Genomic DNA, 16726 nt, shown 5'->3' on the forward strand with positions numbered 1-16726 from the left:
ATGTTTCATGGTACAAACAGTGACCTTCTGCATGACTCTCTGCTCCAGACTCTAAATTCTGCAAAGGGCCCTAATGCCCGGTATGGATGTGCTCGTGCTTAGTGTTTTGCTACAGTTATGCAAAGGTCATTCATTTTACTATGACAGAGCTCCTCGGTTTTGCAGTTACTGTATGAGCTATTCTGGAGTCAAGCTATCAAGCACTGCACAAACACCTTCACCATGGAACAACCTGATTTCTTATTTTTAATCTTGAAGAGATCCTAGTGAACAACAACAAGCTGACAAGCCAGACCCTCTGGATCCACATTAAGCTTTCAAAGACAGATCAAGGTTTGTTGTCATCCTCCATTTTTTATTGAATTGTTGCTTTGGTTGCAGGATTCTGTCTGAAACATTATAATCTACTTTGTGCACAGTAAAAAACATGGTAAAATATTCAGTGTTCTAAGCTTCCTAAACAATATAAAGGTTTTTAAAGTCTAAAACATATTTACATGACTGAAGAAAAAAACTAAAATGAAAAAATATAAAATATGTACAAAGCTTCAGTTGAATTGGCAGTTCTTATTGTCTCGTTACAAAAATAAAAGAGTTACGTTTTACAGTACACTCTAGAACTTAACATCTAATACTGAAACTCATCTAGGCTAACACCTGTACCCTGTGCTGAGCCTTCACTGTCAAAGTCACAGGTCAAATAGTGGCATGTTCCTGTTCTTTCCCATCTGATTCTCTCTGCTGAATGTCCACTGTAGGAACATCTTCCTTGGTCTTCACACATAATGCTCCCGGTGATTGATGTATACTCTTTCGGAGCCACTGTTGTGACAGATCCACTCGTGGTATGAGAGTTGCTCAAGTTTTGGACTTCTATGCTCATGGAAGTCTGGGATCATTGTATCTTGAACTATACAATGTCTGTCCATTACCCTGGACTGAAATGTAAAGAAAAGCATGAACAGCAAATGTGCATCCTCACCTTCTATTAATGAATTGCCTCTTTCTGGGAAATTCTCTGTTCTAGATCACCTCTGCTTTATACTGTTAGGCCCAGTGGAAGCTGCAATATTGTATACACAATATTTGGAAAAACTTTTTAGTTACTTTTAAAAGATTGCCGCAAACTGATACATAAAGCAAACACCTGCAGTTAGAGACTTTAACTGGAGGAGCGTGCCTGCAATCCATTGTAATTTTGAGTGATGTGGCCATTCTTAACACTTTGATAGCATTTGAAAAACATTCTTGACTTGCATTTGTGGGTGTTCATAATTCCTGTGCTATGTCATATCACTGTCCTGTTCTATCTTTCTTCTCAATGGGTGACTAGAAAGTGAAAGTTCAATGATGGTCTGATTTCTAACCAATGTCTTCAAAAGTCCCTCTGAACACCACCTGAGCTGGATTTGTCTTTCTGAGCCTCTGGCCTGGACAAGGTCAGCTGCATCAGGACAGCAGAAAAGGCTCTGTATAAAATTGTCCTGAAGCCTCCTTTCAATGTCTACCAAAGGAAAGTTAAAGTATTATAGAAAACTGTGAACTTGCAATAACATGTGGAAAGTGAGGCATAAGTATTAAAAAATACTTGTTCTAGGTTGCATTCAAAATATGCAAGTAAAACTGTTCCTTTGGGATCTACAGCATGTGAACATGACAATTGTTCAGGAGAACTCCTTCAAACACTGCATCACTGGCCTGTGGCCTACAGTAGCTCTTTGATTTTCTTCAGCCTGGTCAGCCACACTAGGTAGCTGAGCTCCCTTGACCACAGGCAATTCCAGAGGAAGTGAGTTGTGTGCTGTCATTGTCGCTGATAAAATAGAGCCAGGAAAGTAGACAGAGGCTAGGGAAGAGAAGTTGACTTCATACACATGAAGGGATTGTCTGATTAGCCTGAAAATTAATTTAAAATTCATTAATGTCAGTTCCCCTTGTGGAGTGATGAAATGTATTGGGTGACTAGAATGGTGTTTTTCTCAAATTGCTTTGTAACACAGCAATACAATTCTGAAGCTCCAGAAGTCCATACATGCAATCATCAATTTCAGCTGTATTGCTAAGATACTCTCCGATGTGCTTCTGAAGTAATTTCTTTTTATTGTCAATAACTGTTTTGCTTAATGCTTATTTTTGATGTAATGAGCAATAATCTGAAAGCAGTACGAAGACTTGATTTGCAAGTGAAAATTCATACTTGCAAATGCAAAAGCATTGGCCAAAGACAGTAATGGTATTAATTAGGCTGAAATTATTTTATAGGTATTTTCAAGCATGTCATGAACAATTCTTGGACTAATTTAGCACATTTGGCTTTTTTAGGAATGAGTATTTGTGGAGTGATAAGCAATCTATTCAGTGATGTGATAACCTGCGCTGATAATCCATAATGAAGTGAAGAAAGTGGACTAGCTATGAACAAACAGTACAGTAACATCATCCTGACATTTCTAACACATTTCTAACATTTCTAATTTTAAAGAAAGAAGCAATTGCAGATGCTGCAGCCTGTAAAAACTCAATGATCTAAACTGAGTAAGAAATCAGATGAAACTAACCTATTAAAGGGTCTCTTCACAGTGTTACTGCTGGTGCACTCTCTGAATGAAGTGGTGAATGTGATTAAATGCAAGGGAAACAGCTCAGACACCTCTTTTCTGTTGTGGCTTTAACGCTGTGTTATAAAGTGCTGCTGTCGTCCCACAGCAGGGCAGATGTTCACTTACGGAGGCAGTTTACCCCAGTTTCATCTGCTGATTTTGTGAGTTTTAATTTCAACCACTATCACTGTGCCTACACAAGATATGCAGCAACAACAGAACAACCATTTAGAAACCCAGAGAGGTTTTGTGCAATCTATTTGTTTTTCTTTATTCCCCTACTGAAGACACTTACCGGAACTGTGCTGGCAGTCAGGGGAATGGACACGGTCCTCTCCATGTATGTGGGATGGGGTTTGTGTGTCGGCGGGAGATCAATTCTGTGTTAATGATAGACAAGACAGCTTTGATAAGCCCTGTGAAACAGTGTTCTGCAGATATACCAAATTTATTAATCAGGCTATGTCTGTCACTAAATATAAAACAACCAGCTAACAGCAGTAACTGGAAGTAACTATGATGCTTCAGAGGAGACCAATTGCATTTTAATTTCCCCTGGCTGTAGTTCTGAACTTCTGAATTGCTTTAGTAATGCTCTTGTGGGCATGACTGTTGTAGTGTGACTTGTAGCATATTATATTTTTCCTTGCGTTTCAAATAAAACAAAATTTTGAGGCAGGGCTAGGTGGCCTAAAATTGCAACTCATTATTCAATAGCCACATAAGGAAGGACGTCTACACCACAAAGCTCTGGAATAGATGGAAACCAGTTATGGCTAGACAGGCTTGAGACTAGCATTTAGATTGTGATGTATAAAGATCCTATCACTTGTATAATGGAACCTTTTCTATGTGTTTTGTATTTCAATCTTAAACCTTTAAGGACATTAGCAGAATCAATCTGTTCACCCAATGGCAATCAGTGCTTCAGGCCCAGACTGAGTTGAGTTTGACCCTAAAAGTGTCTATTGAATATCATACACTGCTAAAATAGTTAACATTAGCATAATCGACTGCCACTATATTTGAAATGGGTGCAAATGTGCAGGTTTTACAGATCCCTAAATCATCAACATCAAAAGAACTAGAAAAAAGTTGTTAGTCAGGTACACTTAAGCTAATGACTAGTTGAATTACAGTAGGCGACCAGTAGGCCTCTTGAAGGTAGGATAAGAACCTGAAGGTTTTAAAAGAATTCACGCGCCTCATGAATTAAAACAAAAAGGCAAAATTAAGAACAAAAAGCAAAAAATTAAAAATCTTAATGCCTGACTGATCTTATAGTACCTACTTAGTGTAAGAACTTTACATAACGTGTCATCTTATATTGGAATCTGATTGGTGTCATTAGCAGGGAGGACTGGCTAAAACTAGCTTCTGTCTGCTGTAAGCAGCCAATGTGAGACTCATACAATAGATGAGCAGAAATACATATTATGTGTTCTGGTGTTAGATTGCTTCCTGTCCAAAATTGAAATTTCATTGGGATGCTTCCCATCTCACAGAATTCATATGAATCTATAACTTATGTAATGTTTCTTGCTCTATAAAGTCAGGGTGCTATGGTGTTGTGACTAGTAACAATGTCTGCTCCAGCTCTGAAAAAACACATTTAAAAAAATCAGTTACTGAAGCAGTATAATAATAATGCCAATATTATTGTGAAAGAAAAAAAATCTTTTTAATTTCAGTGTTTTGGGCTGGTATAAAAACCATACGAAATCTCCAAACGAATACTGCCTAGTTGTATTTTTATGCAATATTGTATTATAGGACTTTCGAGGATCACTGTGTAATATTCTCTTAATTAGATTCCATAATAGCATTTGCTTAATCCTTAACAACCTAAATTTCCCAACAACGTCTGCTGATGCTATATGAGAGGCCTGCTCATAGAGTCAGTTGCACATTCACTATTTGAGCTGCTGTTATTGGGTTTAACTGTTAACCAGCTACAGTATGTTTAAAAAACATAATATACTGCAGTTAAATATTTGTAGGAAATCCCTAAACTATCCATCTAAACTATATTAACAGCTTGGGCAGATAGCGATCGCTTCAGGGGGAACAGTGTAGTGTATGACACATTAACTTTTTAAACTACTGAATGTTTTATGAGCTGTGTAACCTGTGGTAGAGATATGGGCAGCCTTGTTGAGATTTTGATTAAAGAAGAAGCACCCGCACACACAAATCGAAGTCACTTTAAGTACGTAGGTGAATGAATGAATGGCTGTTGTCTGACTTGTACTGGCCTTCCCCCGAAATGCTGACTGAGGTACTCATTGAGTACTCCGAGACTTCTAAACATGGTATTGTTGTGTGCAATTGTTTTGTGTTTGAAAAAGTGCCCTTGCTATGCTATGATAATGTATGAATGAGACTTTTTGTTCCCTCGGCAACTACCTGAACAAACTGATTCAAACATACTGTAGTAGAATCCTGGTATTAAATTCTGTCTGGGGGTTAGAAAGAGTCTATTGTTTCAGGAGTGGAACCAAGAGTACAGTAAGTGTCTCTGCACTAAAAATGATGTTTGTCTCAAGCCTTTCTTTAGCAAATTCTCCTTAACTGAGTTAATCCTGTCTCAGCAAGTACTGGAAGAACCACTAATACTGTAACTCATTTATTGGAAATCAGTTATCAACTTTATTTGCATATTTGTTTGTTGATGTCAAATTTGTTTTGAACAGCATTACAAATGCAGTATATTAGAAGCATTGATTGTTTTGCTAAGCAAAGATAGATTGAACACTGCAACTAAGATTAAAATTATATGTCATTTCTGTAGTAAAATTGGCTTCCTCTAGCTCTCTGCTGCCACCTAAAGACTTTATCAGCATTTTCTTTCATATTAGTGTTCAGCTGTGCAGTAAATAATATCCTTCACTGGAAAATGGGAAAACAAAGGAGATTACTGTGATTAAGTTACAGTGGAGACAGTTTCACAGTGTTAGGTGTACAAAAACTCAAGTGATGGCATTTAAACACCATCGAGCCAACTTTTCTGATCTTCATGTTTTTCCAATACAAAAGGAATTAGTTAAAAGACTTTGCTGGATAGACAAAATGTGCTGTTTGCCTTAATCTTTCCTTATTGTGTTAAAAATCCAATTGATAGTGATCTGATATTTTTGATGTTCTAAAATCTGACGTTTTAGAAACTCCTATCCAAAATCTATAAATACTGTATTTTAATAAAAATCTAATCTATAAAAGTATAACATATTACCTCAGCCTGTATTTTAAAATAGCACTGGACTTCCAGTATATGACTGAAGTACCCAAGACTTCCAGAGGGATATGTCTATTGAAGAGGGTTCTAATAGACAAATTATAATTATAGAGGAACTGTTCATAAGCAGTCTTGTGACCTAATATTATATGTATCAGAGTACTGGATTATTGCAAAAATATTGACGTAAAAATATGATAACTATTTCAAGAAATTATAGACTTTAATTGGGTCATGCAAGCTTTTGATGACAGCAGTATAATGTGACTTGCTGGCTTAGTTAGTTTAACTTTTTGTGATCTTTAACCGCTGGATGAAACCTGAAGGATTTTCAGAAGCTGGGTTGGAGGATTGCTATTGTGCAGGCATAAAAAAGAGACAGCTTTGAAGACTGCTCTGGTCCAACTCTCATAGATTAAAAAGCCATGACCAGGCCACTGTAGAAAACCTCAACGTACAAGCAAATCTTTGGCACAGGGAGCTGCTCATACTCTTTCCACTGAACATCCTACCATCTGTCCCATTCTGGGGTATCAGCCTCAATGAGACACAAATACATACCAGAGTGAGACAGCGCACAAGCGAACAATTAAACAGCAAACAGTGCAACAGAACTCAGGGATCCCACTATCCAGGATCACTATCCAGGTTTACACTAATATTATGAGTTCCGGCATTAAAGAAATTGGATATTGGTTACACCATAACTGTAAATAAAGCATATTGAGAGGAGACAGTTAGTTCCATTGTTTTCTTTGTCAATTGTTTATTTAAACTAACAGCATTACTTAGTAACTGTCCTTTTGTCCACTCTGCTAAGTTTCCTAAATACAAGTCTTATGTTACACTGTAGGAAATGGGAGGAAGAACTGGTTATGGGCATTGGTAACAGTTCTTCTCTGCATCACATGACACAGTCTCCACTCCCATACCATGAATCAAATATAGTATTTTTTTTATTTTTATCTCGTTTATCTCCCTCATACACTAACATATTTATATTGGCTTTAATCGTAAAGCAAGTCGCTGTTCCCCAAATTCAGGAAGCTGGCAGGAGACTGCAGAAAACTTTATATTTTTGCATGTCTGGGAATATCAAAATGTTTTGTCACATGAGGCAGTCACAATGATCCAAAGATCTGGGTGAACAAACAATTTTACTAATATTTAATAGTGACCAGATTATTCTCTGTTACATCTTATTATGTCAGCCCTCTTAGAGCATCTGTAGGGAAGACATAATAAAGGAACACAAAAAGAAGAAACTGTAAGAGCACCTCCTTCAACAGCCCAAGACACCAGAACCTGTCGCAGAAATATGACACCCAAAGGCTCTAGGCTTTAAGAAAGGGATTTGTTGTCTTATATTTGTGAAAACACTGATTAAATCATTCCTAGTAATTGTGTACACTTTTACAGCCAATGAGGACTCCCCTCCACCACTACCAATGTGCAGCATCCACCTGCATGATGCGACGGCAGCCAAAGTGCACCAGTCACTCACCACACATCAGTTATCAGTGGGGAGGAGATCAGAGTAATAAAGCCAATTCATAGATGGGGATTATTAGGAGGCCATGATTGGTAAACGTCAATGGGAAATTTGGCCAGGAAGCCAGGGTTACACCCCTACTCTTTTTACTACTCGCTTTTACTTCTCATACAAAGGACGGTGCCTTTTTTACAGTATAGTGTCCCCGTCCCTATTCTGGGACATTAAGACCCACATAGACTGTGGGGTGAGTGCCCCCTGCTGGCCCCATTAACACATCTTCCAGCAGCAACCTTAGCTTTCCCAGGAGGTAGAAGTGATCAAATGCTGTCAAATTACAAGATATATATACAGTATACCATATATATTTGATTACTTTAGTAATAAGATCACTAGGTTGTCAGTTAGAATACGGGTTCACACAGTGTTTCAGTACAATATACTGCATATAGCTCTTTTCTAAACACTCCACTCAAAGCACTTTACAGGTAATGGGGACTCCCTTCCACCACCACCAATGTGCTATATCATCCTTGATGATGCGACAGCAGCCAGTATGAGCACACAGTATGCTCACCACACATCAGCCATCAGTGGGGAGGAGAACAAAGTGATGAATCCAGTTCATAGATGGTGATTATTAGGAGGCCATAATTGCTGAAGGCCAATGAGAAATTTGGCCAGGACCAGGGTAACCACAGAAAGTCAGGACCTCGGTTTCATCTGAAGGATGGCGCATTTTTACGGTATAATTTCCCCATAATTATACTGGGGCATTAGGATCCACACAGACTGCAGGGTGAGTGCCCCCTACTGGCTCCTCCAACTAACCCCTCTTCCAGCAGCAACCATATCTTCCCAGGAGGTCTCACATCCAGGTACTGACCAGGCTCATACCTGCTTAGCTTAAGTGGGTCATCAGTTGTGAGTTGCAGGGTGATATAGCTAATTTTTGTTATCCACCAGGCTACAGTAAATCTCTCATTTCATTAAAGATTATTTTTTTGAATAGGAAAATAGGTTCCCATATTTTTATTATCCATTTTAGAGCACAATTTAGTCCTGGGGTGGCAGGGTGGTGCAGTAGTTAGCATTGTTGCCCTGCAGAACTGGGGCCAGGAGTTCAGTTCCTGGGGTGCTTGCTGCATGGAGTTTGTATGTTCTCCCCATGTTCACATGAGTTTCTGCCCACAGTCCAAAGACAAACTGGTAGGTTAACTGGCTTCTAGGAAAACTGGCCGTGGCATGAATGTGTTCATTTTTGTGTTTGTGAATGCCCTGTGTTGGACAGCAATCCTGCCCAGGGTGTATCCTGCCTTGTACCCGTTGCTTGCTGGGATTGGCCCTAACCCCCCCGATCCAGTATTGGATAAAATGGTTAGACAATTGTGGATTTAGTTCTGTGTAAGGTCTTTTCTTGTACAGGACACATAATTCTTCCTTCGTTTTACATATTTCTTCTCTTTCTATGGCACTTGTGTCTCAATTCAACAGAAACAGAGTTCTGTTTTTTGTGTTTGTAGTAGATAGGATTCTAGGACTCCCAGATTTGTAAATATTAGTAAAAAATAGTAATAAACCTCATGTGTTTGTGTAGTAAATATGTTTTTATCCCTTTAAAGCTAGAATTTCTTTATTCTTGTCAGAATATAAAAAAAATCTTTATTTAGCATTTTTTCTATCTTCATGGGTAACTGCAAAATAAGAAAAATAAAACAAATAGTAAAAACATAATATTCAGATCTCCAGTATATATAATCTTTACAAGATAAATGTTAAGCTTAGTAATGAACTTTGCTTGGCAAAAACCCCCAACATTTTACAGTTCTTCTGTGTAGTTTACACATTAATTTGTTTCACCTTATACAGTAGGTAACATTTAAGGTCTCTTCTGTCTTAAAGTGTCTGGTTGATATGGGGCCAGTTGGCAGCTCTACTCAGTACAACAGAAAGAGTCTTTTTGCACCAGGAGGAGAATAACAGAAACTAGAAACAGACAGCAGCTGAATACAAATGTCTCTACCTGAATGTCAACAAATGCCACTGAATATCAGGCTTGGCTTTATACCAAGGTCAGAGGGAGTTATTTCTTTAAAAGACTGGTCTTGCTCTCTCTCCCAGGAGAGAGCTGTCCATCAGTGCTGGAAAATGTAATGGACTTCAAAGTTCTATCAAAGGTCATTTTGTTTCATGTTGACTGGTCTGGCTACAGCTTTGATGTTGCATGTATATTAACCCATCTACTGTGTATTTTTTGCTGATTGTGAGACTTTTGCTGATTGTGAGCGTTGACTGAAACCAGGTTTTTCAGTCAACGCTCAACAACATGAGCAGAGATAAATTCCCCTGAATGTCAGCAACCCCTTTAGAAGACACTGTCTCATCTGAGATTTAAACTGCAGGGAGTTGTAATTAAATTCATATTGAACAGAGAGTAGCAGAGTTAGAGACAGAATTTAATAACAAGAATGCAGAAAATAAGAAGGGGACTGTTCTGTCTTGCTCATTTGCATGATAGTTTTCCCCTCAAATTAAAAGCAATGCTTCTCTGTCTCATGCAGTACTGTATTTTTGTGTTTCCAAACTTTTCATGGAAGCATGAAAGCAAGGGGCTTTTTCCATGTTGTAACTACAATAGGACTGCTTTTCTACCAAAGGTTATATAATCAATTTGTTGCACCTGCTCACAGATATTGATTTTTACTGTTTGCGTGAGTAGACCAAGATAACTGTCTCCTTTTCTCAGCATCTTAACGCCTTCTGGAAAAAACTTGTATTCTTTTTCATAGCAGGTTCTATAGAGAAAAAAAGGCTCTGAAAAGTATTACACAGCAATAAGATAGACGGACGTTCACATTCAGACAAAACTGGAAACTGGAAATGCATTTAAAACCAAGAACATTTCTATACCCAAAGGGTTGTGGTCATATGAAGCAAGCTATCCAGCGATTTTGCTGAAGCTGATATCCTGACTTCTTACCCAACATGGCTGAATTAAATCCTTGGATACAAACAGGCTAGATAGGTAGAATTGAATGGTATTCTCTCATTTATAACTTTTCTTAGGTTCTTAAATGTTTCACCTGTTTTAAATCGTTTCTGTGGTTAGCTGCCCTATTACAAATCTCAACAATGAGGCCAAGAGACATGGAGAGTTCAGGTGAACACTGAGATAAACTGTAACAAAAGGAAGCTGACCTCCGCTTCTGTGATTTAATGCAGCTAGGAACATTGTCTATTTTAAAAGTTTTAAAAGTTATACAGTGTAATAAACACAGCAACAAATAGAAACAGATGCAACTATTCCTTAGAGACACTTCCATGCGTAGCTTTGGTGACCAAGGTCATATAGATATTTTATTCTACGTAGAATGGTGTAGGAATAACAATGGACATTTTCTTCTTAGCATGAAAAAGCATCTTAAATTAAGCAGGAGCTATCAGTGCTGAAACCACTGCAAATGAGCAATGTTTTCTTCCAGTTTCAGACAGTCAACTATCACCAGTCAGGCCCTCAATGAAAAGCACACAACAATCTGCAGAACAGCATTGGTCAATCAACAGAGAGTCTCAGCAAATAAAACTAAACATCAATGGTCTTATGTTTTCAACATGTGCAAGAGAATGAAGAGCTGCTTACATTTATTGCTAAATAATCCTTTACTGTTTAACCAAATAGTCACCTCATTCAAATCAAACCAGAAATGGCAACTAAACTTAACAGAACAGAAATATAGCTAATAAATTGGCTTTTTCTTGACACAGAGCATGAAGGTGACATGAGCATAGAGGGATTAGAACTAAGATGCCAACTTGCTGTGCTTTTACCTCCAAATCACAGGCAGCACCAAGGTTCAAACCAGCCTCCCCCAGATATATTGTTTCTTGATTCACCTAAACATTTTCACTTTTTTTTGTTGTTCAGTTATTTTTAAACATCTTTCTTTTAAATCATCTAATCACCTTTCTTTTAATTCATCTAAGATGGCAAATATGAATTCAATAAGTTCTGATGAGATACAGAAAATCAAAGAGCACTGTGTTCATAGTGACAGGACAGATGAGAAGTGTCTGGAGCCTATTCCACAGGTGAGAAAATTCTTTCCATTAAGATGGACACCTGGAACTTGCTATGAGTGCAAATTAATTTCACATTTCTCTGAGCATTGTGCATGACATTGTCCATGGACAGTTGGACAATGCAGGTTTTGAGTCCACTGGGCGTCATAACAGCTCTAAGACTGTCACAGACCCATCCAGATGCTGCTCTCTGCCCTGACTTGGTATCCATTGTATCACACCATGGACACAACCACGCACTCATCGCACATATGTTAATCCAGTTCATCTCATTACTGCCAGGTCTGCCTGAGGTCCAGTGCTCTGTCATTGAGCTTCCTTCCGCACCAGGAAAGGGCTCTTAACAAAACGAACCTGACTAGAGAAGGTGACCGTCCCAGATTCAGTACGTCTGTCTGACCAGACTGAGAACCCCACGACCAAGTGTCTTCCCACCTGTCTCCTTCACAGCTCCAGCTTTGTGCCATATCCCAGTCCTCCAGCCTTGCTTGGCTATACAGCTTCCCTGTCCTGATCTGCCCTGTTTAGCTGCATTGAGCCTTTGATCAGGCCAGCTGTATTGTGCATCCCCTGCTCGGCTATAAATATTAGTCTAACTCCTAAATAATACCAACAACAAACAGGGAAGTGCTCACCCAAAATTCTTCTTCATGTATTGGTAATGCATTATATACAACATACACAGAGAAAACATACAAAGAAAAAAAGATGGATTTGTACTACAGCAGCAAATTATCTCACGGTATTTGAACAGTAATTTAACTTGTAGGGTGTTACCTGCTATGGGTACCGTATTTAATAATGGTTTAACTACATTAGTAAATTAGAAGGTGTCAGCCTCAGTAATGTTCTTTTCAGTGTTGAGAGAATTACATAGTTTTGTTTGGAAGTGAGAACCTAACTGTGCAATTTTGTCTGTCAGCTCTGTACACAGAACACATTTCAGCATTCTGTTTTTATTTTTAATCCCCCGTTTTACTATATATTAATAAGCTAAATCTTCACCCTTCTATATTACACATTATGGTCCCAGTATTTAAAACATTTAAACAGTTAAAACTCCCCAAAAGGAAAAATATAATAGAGTTTTAATAAATGAGTATAATATCTAACACAGGATGAATTGATTTAAGGAATAAATAAGAAAGCCTTGATAAAACAATGTTCCTTACCCCCTCCCCAAATATTTACTTGACACTCAAGCATCTCAAAAGCAAAATTTGTGGGGCATGTCTGACATTGTGCCAGATGAAGCTGCCAGCCCTCTCTGTAGTGCCTTCACATTGTGACAATCCTGTCAGCAATGACCCAAGATCACACTCTCTCAATCTGTCACTCAGCTATGCCATCACTAAGCTTATAAAGCTTATGCCTGTTTGTCATTTAAGTGTGCATGTTACCTTTGCACATGGAAACACACAAGCACATCTTCCTACAGTATCATCCATATTCTTCATCATTTGATATTCTAGATGCAATGAGGAATACAAAAGGGCAACAGGAGATTTTATCTGGTAAATACAAACTTCACAGCTTTTCATAATAATACACTCAAACTAACTGGTTAGTATTACGGAATTGTCTGAATAATATATGCTGTGTTTCTACACTGTTACACAGCACACACTTTTGAAACTCTATACTCCACTTAAGCATTTACTCCATAGACAGCTTCTACAACAGAAAGTCAAAATTACTATACCTTGAAGCAGAGGAAATATATCTATAACAAATATCCACCTAATTTCTAACCACTTCTTCCTAATTCAGGGTCACAGGGGAGCCAGAAGCTATCCTAGCAACAAAAGGTCAGGCCAGGTTGGATACACCCTGGATGGGATGCCAGTCCATCGGAAGGTAGACACACAGACACAAACACACACACACTCTCATAGGAGGGCCAATTTTTGCAAAAGTCAATTAACTAATTAATTGTAGTTACCTTTGCTATTTCCCAGTTCTTGTTCCCTGTGTTAGGTTTCAAAATGTAGTGCCTTCTGTGTGGAGTTTGCATGTTTTCACTGTATCTGGAGGCTACAGTTTTCTCCCACTTTCCAAAGATGAGCTGATTAGGCAAATTGGTGTCTCTAAATTGTCCCCGTACAATATGTGCTATTGTAGATTGCTGCCTTGTCAGTGCTGACAAACGACCAATGATTCTGGTAGTCAGGATTTCCACAACCCTGACTTGGAACAGCAACTTTTGATAATGATTAGATTTGTTGTAGTAGTAATTATATTGCTTTTGATTAAATATTCTATTAGAAGCCTCAGATGTGATTCTGAGGTGAGCTTTAACAAGACATTCTTGTTTCTGATGATCTAATAGCATTTTGAGTTTCTCTCTTGATCATTACTCCTGTGTAAAACGGAAACACATTATATATGTTATTTAATAGTAAGCAGCAAAAATGGGAATGGTTTCTTTAGTACTCTAAGAAAAAAGTGGTAAAGAAAACGGAGTACAACAAGTATAATCAGTATAAAGAACTACATAAAATCTATCATGACAAGGCAGCATTACTGCAATTAAAATTTCTGCCAGTTTACAGAACTGAAAAAAGGACAACCACACAGTTCTTCAGCACAATAACAGTAATACAAATCCCTTATGAAGCAAGGCTGAGGCTGAATCCAATAAAAAGAAGTCCAAATCACATTACTGCAGAGTGACTAAACAAATCTCACCAGCAGTACTTGTTCTAGAGCTGTAAAAAAGACTAATCTTAATTTGGATTGGAACTGACATTAAAAAACACACCCAAAATAGCAATTCATTTAAGAACGGCCCAGGGATATAGAGATTCTGTTTTTTTAATTAATTCAGTTTAGCAAATATCTGATAACTTCCCCTTGTCAAAACACCTGGAAACTGAGTGTCCTTGGTAGACTTGATGGTTAACTATAACTGGAAACGAGAATCTGCATTTCATAGCATTGTGCTCTGATAGATTTCTTCTATATATACAACATTAGGTCCTTAATTGTTGTTTGAACTTTGAAATTAAAATTCTCCTCTATCCTTGTACAAAAGATGCAGAGAAATATAATAACAACAGCAGTGTGCAGAGTAGGAACGAGAGCTATTAATCAGAACTTCCTATGACACTTAGAGCAGGAGGGTTACAATTTTATATTCCTAACTAAAATAAATAACAAAAAACCTCTGGAATATTATACTATTTGGTCTAATTTGAGTGCTTTGTAAAGGCATCAAATAACATCAGAAAATATCTAGAAGTTTTTTTTTTAATTGTTACAGAAGTGAAGCACAGTGCAGTCATAACAATCTTTTTAATTAGTTGAATATTTACAGAAAATAGCTTTGCGAAATAATCATTGTGATGTACAGTATATTATATCAAACTAGAGACTAAATATTTTCAATTATTTATTCATTCATTTGTCCAAATAGGATATTAAGTGCAATTTTTCTTTTTTACATTGTAATTGACAACTATAAAGTAGTGTTTACCAGCATTGAAATAATTAGAAGCAATTCATTTTTTATTAATTAAAATAGGTGTGATGTCAGTTCTTCTCTCCCTACTACAATGTTTTGGATCCCTGAACATTTCAACAATATCTCGCAGCTGTTTCTTGGCAGTATCATTCACTGTAATTTCACTTCAGTTCTGTCATTTCAGTAAGCTGGTAGGTCACTTGATTTTCAGAGTGTCAACTCTGTCCACATGTACAGGAAGGCTGATATGAAATCTTTGAGGCACAGACATGATTCTGCTCTTCTCAGCTGAAGTGCTGTCTGGAACTCCTCAGGCACTGGCCAGGTTCCAGTTGGACTACAGGTTTTGGGAAGTGATGCAACTTTCAGTCAAGGACTAAACCTGTGACCTTGAAACAGTCTGGAGCACCTACAGACATCTCCAACTGTGCTGGATGGCTGAAATGTTTTAAAAACCTCAATAACAGGGAGCTGTCGTGTTTTATTTTTGCTGTCTCAAGGCAGGTATTCAATAGTCTATCTGAGGGTCAGTATGGAATCCCACAATACAGGAAAAAAAGCACTAGGACCCAACAATATTCATCAGATCTCCAGTACAGTTCCTGACTGATCATAGTACATTACAGAACACATTCCTACTAATAGATCTTTCTCGGCAAGCAATGAGTGCAAGGCAGGTTTCATTATAAACAGGCTGCCCAGTCCATCGGAGGGCAGACAGACAAAAACATACACTGTCACACCGGGGCCAATTTTCCCAGAAGCCAATTAAACTATCAGTATGTCTTCAGACTGTGGGAGGAAACCATGTAAACACAAGGAGAACATACAGTACAAACTCCACACTGATAGCACCCTAGTTTCAGAAGTGAAGCCAGGGCCCCAGTACTGTGAAGCAGCAATGCTAACCACGGCACCACCATGCCACCCACATTAGCACTTGTTTTTCAAAATAGAAGAAACAAAACCACTAATGTTACAAAATGTAAAACTTAAATGTCTTCTAGCAATTTAATACATTTAGTATTTGGTATCCTAAAAGGTTTGTTTCACAGCCCAACATTTTCTGTGCTGCTTTCTCATAAAGAACGATTTAGATGCTTTTAATTTAATATGAAGATAAAGGTTTCATGAACACACCCTCATTATTTTAATAGATACATTGGGATCAATAGGTATTCATTGCGCACCAGGGTTTAGCAATGTAATTCAGATTAATTTCATTAGGGTTTCATTACTCACACTTTGTCCAGATACGAAGGCTCTCTCTTCCTGGGTGTCACCAGCACAATGATGAAAACAGCAATGAGGAAGAGTGCAAGCACAGCTCCAATCACAGCACCAGCAACTGCCACAGAGGATGTCTGGTGAGAGGGCACATCTGGAAGAGACAGAGAAAGGCCTGAATTTAAAGATCAACACATTCTGTACGAGGTGACAGGGCCTCTGAGCAAAGTGCTCCCAGATGTTTATTTAGCCGCTGTTTTGCATTTACACTGGGGAAACACTTTTTCTTATCAGTGAATTGATTATGTTTTCTTTCCTTTCATTTTTCATCATATTTTTTGTGCCATGTACACCAGCAGAGGTTTTGCTGAGTCTCTCACCGTTCTTCAGAGGAAAGCTGGAGTGAGTGAGACGATGATACATCAAATGGAATGATCCCTTCTTATGTAATTTTTTTTCAAAAGTTCATCCTGTTTTTAACTATTCTGCATTGCTTTCAAGCAGGCCATGACAAACCCCACTCTTTCTCAACACGTGGTTTCAGTTCCTGTAATTTATCGCTTTGCATCATGACCACCCGCAGCTCACCATTTCCACTTTCTTCGTAGACAAATTAAATTTTATTAATT

The 16726-nt window shown here is 38.0% G+C and overlaps 1 protein-coding gene across 1 annotated transcript; it reads right to left on the bottom strand.

The window, feature by feature from the left end:
* Positions 1-334: 334 nt before the first annotated feature.
* LOC148830722 (uncharacterized) lies at positions 335-16520 on the bottom strand. Its single transcript, XM_088919964.1, has 4 exons — positions 16478-16520; positions 16113-16251; positions 2896-2980; positions 335-938 (listed from the first exon to the last, which is right to left on the bottom strand). Exons 1-4 carry the CDS (start codon positions 16518-16520, stop codon positions 777-779), a joined length of 429 nt encoding a protein of 142 aa, XP_088776090.1. The 3' UTR covers positions 335-776.
* Between the last annotated feature and the right edge of the window lie 206 nt (positions 16521-16726).

Source organism: Atractosteus spatula, chromosome 7, assembly GCF_055471065.1.
Source record: "Atractosteus spatula isolate fAtrSpa1 chromosome 7, fAtrSpa1.hap1, whole genome shotgun sequence".
Lineage (NCBI taxonomy): Eukaryota > Metazoa > Chordata > Actinopteri > Semionotiformes > Lepisosteidae > Atractosteus > Atractosteus spatula.

Coding starts and splice junctions, on each gene's coding strand:
- LOC148830722 (XM_088919964.1), bottom strand. CDS start 16,520: ATGTATCATCGTCTCACTCACTCCAGCTTTCCTCTGAAGAACG. Junction 2,981..16,112: donor CCTTCGTATCTGGACAAAGT/GTGAGTAATGAA, acceptor TCATTAACACAG/AATTGATCTCCCGCCGACAC. Junction 939..2,895: donor TGACTGCCAGCACAGTTCCG/GTAAGTGTCTTC, acceptor TTTACATTTCAG/TCCAGGGTAATGGACAGACA.